Source organism: Trichinella spiralis (genome assembly GCF_000181795.1).
Source record: "Trichinella spiralis strain ISS 195 chromosome Unknown Scfld2644, whole genome shotgun sequence".
Taxonomy (NCBI): domain Eukaryota; kingdom Metazoa; phylum Nematoda; class Enoplea; order Trichinellida; family Trichinellidae; genus Trichinella; species Trichinella spiralis.
In genome coordinates this window covers 5,143-6,958 of record NW_003529583.1, presented here as the reverse complement: position 1 = coordinate 6,958, position 1,816 = coordinate 5,143, and the positions used below count along the sequence as shown (strand labels likewise).

Here is a 1,816-nt window from a genome sequence, read left to right as displayed (position 1 = left end):
AAATCATGCACATACATTTTATTACATTGTACATTCACTTACTTGACGTAACAACAATGAAAAATTGGAAATGAGAAAAATAATTTAAATATTAGCCCGAGGAACAAATCAACTTTCGAATAACAACTGTTCCCCATTTTAACAATCGGCCGGCCGTATGACTGTAGTACTTCATTGAAAAATAGGTTTCATTTGGTTGGTAGTTCAATTAATTGCACGATAATTGGAATAAATTGAAAATTTTTAATTTCAAATTAAAAAAATTAAATTAAATAAACTTAAAAAATTTTCCATTATTATTATTATTACAAATAAACAAGTGGTTCAGCATTGCTGCGGAACAAGGAAGTGCTGAAGTGATGAAAAAGCTGTTGCTGATTTATTAAATCATTCATTGACTGCACTGATTTTTCCATTTTGATTATGAAATTTAGCATCTTGTCGCGCTGTGCAATTATGCAGTGCGGCTAAAATTTCATTTTTGGATTACAAAATTGTCAATGCGTGCAATGAATGCTTCTTTATTATTATCTGATATTGTAACTTCTATTCAATTTCTATGTTAATTCCACGCATCTATTCCACACCTCTCCGGCTCAACTCTTGATGTAACGCTTCGCTATTATTTGGACTCGCTTTGAACAACAAATAGCTTTGGTTTCATTGAATTTTTCGTGCTTTTCTGCTCATTATCCTTCTTGTCCTGCCTTTTCAGAGGAAACTATTGCGCAACTGCTTGGATTCTTCGCCTTTGTCCTTACATCATCAGACAGAGATACAGATAGCATCAGCAACGTGGCAAAGCAAAACATCTACTGTGCGATAATAATATTGCTGTTAAACAGTGGCAGATAAAGAAACGATCACACAGTATTCCCATTGGGAACTTCTCAATACGACAAATGTGAGAGGTTCAGTTCCTTGTTCATCTTAGTCATAAACTTTCCTCTACCGTTAGTCAGATTTTAATAACAGATTATAAAAAAATAATAAATTTTGAGTTTACAACTTTTATTTCTACAATTTTTCAAAACGTTATTACGATGTATTGATTTTGATACAATCGTTCTATTATTTGTACATACAATCATGCACATTTATTTAATATTGTTTTTCATTTTGTTTTTTTGATGAATAGCATCGATATTAAAATAACAATAATCACAGACAGTTACATCAGTGGTGATGTTTTTTTTACAATAGATGGTCATTTTGGAATCTTCAATAATAATTTCGCATCTTTTCAATCTGACAGTCAATAAATTCGCGTTCATAATATATATTCTGTTTTCTCGGCAAACAATTAATTTATTGAGAAAATTTTCAACTCATACAATAATAACAGTAACTAAATGAAAAATAACCACACACAAACACACACACAAGCACACATACATGGAAGAATTTGAAAATCTAATGAAATAATTATGCTCTTTTTCTTTCCAAGCTAATGCAAATGTGAAAACAAATCATCACCGGCATGCAGAAACAAATGCTGGCCGTCTTAATTATTCTATCACAACAGTAATATGCAAATTAATCAAAATTTTTGTGCGTGTGCGTGTGTGCTGTATATATATAGAATGAAAGCAAAAGAAAAAATTAGAATTTATTAACCCTTCAATTCCCTTGCACTTGCATCTTCTACATTTATACTTTTTTTTGTTTGATTGATCGATCGAAGCGAACTTTGAAAATAAAAAAAAATCTGAACAAGAACGCTTCTTATCACCATCATTGAGAGCAAGCAAAAGTTGGGTCAAATTGGGGCAGGGTTGAGTTCCGAATATGGAAAAAGCGAAGGAAGAAAAAAAAC

The 1,816-nt window shown here is 31.3% G+C and overlaps 1 protein-coding gene across 1 annotated transcript; it reads right to left on the bottom strand.

The window, feature by feature from the left end:
- Positions 1 to 1,612: 1,612 nt before the first annotated feature.
- Tsp_12472 (intermediate filament protein ifa-1) lies at positions 1,613 to 1,688 on the bottom strand (the record flags this gene model as incomplete). The annotated part of the gene is made up of 1 exon (XM_003368340.1): positions 1,613 to 1,688. A coding segment is annotated over one exon (76 nt), but the record flags the coding sequence as incomplete, so codon positions are not given.
- Positions 1,689 to 1,816: the final 128 nt, after the last annotated feature.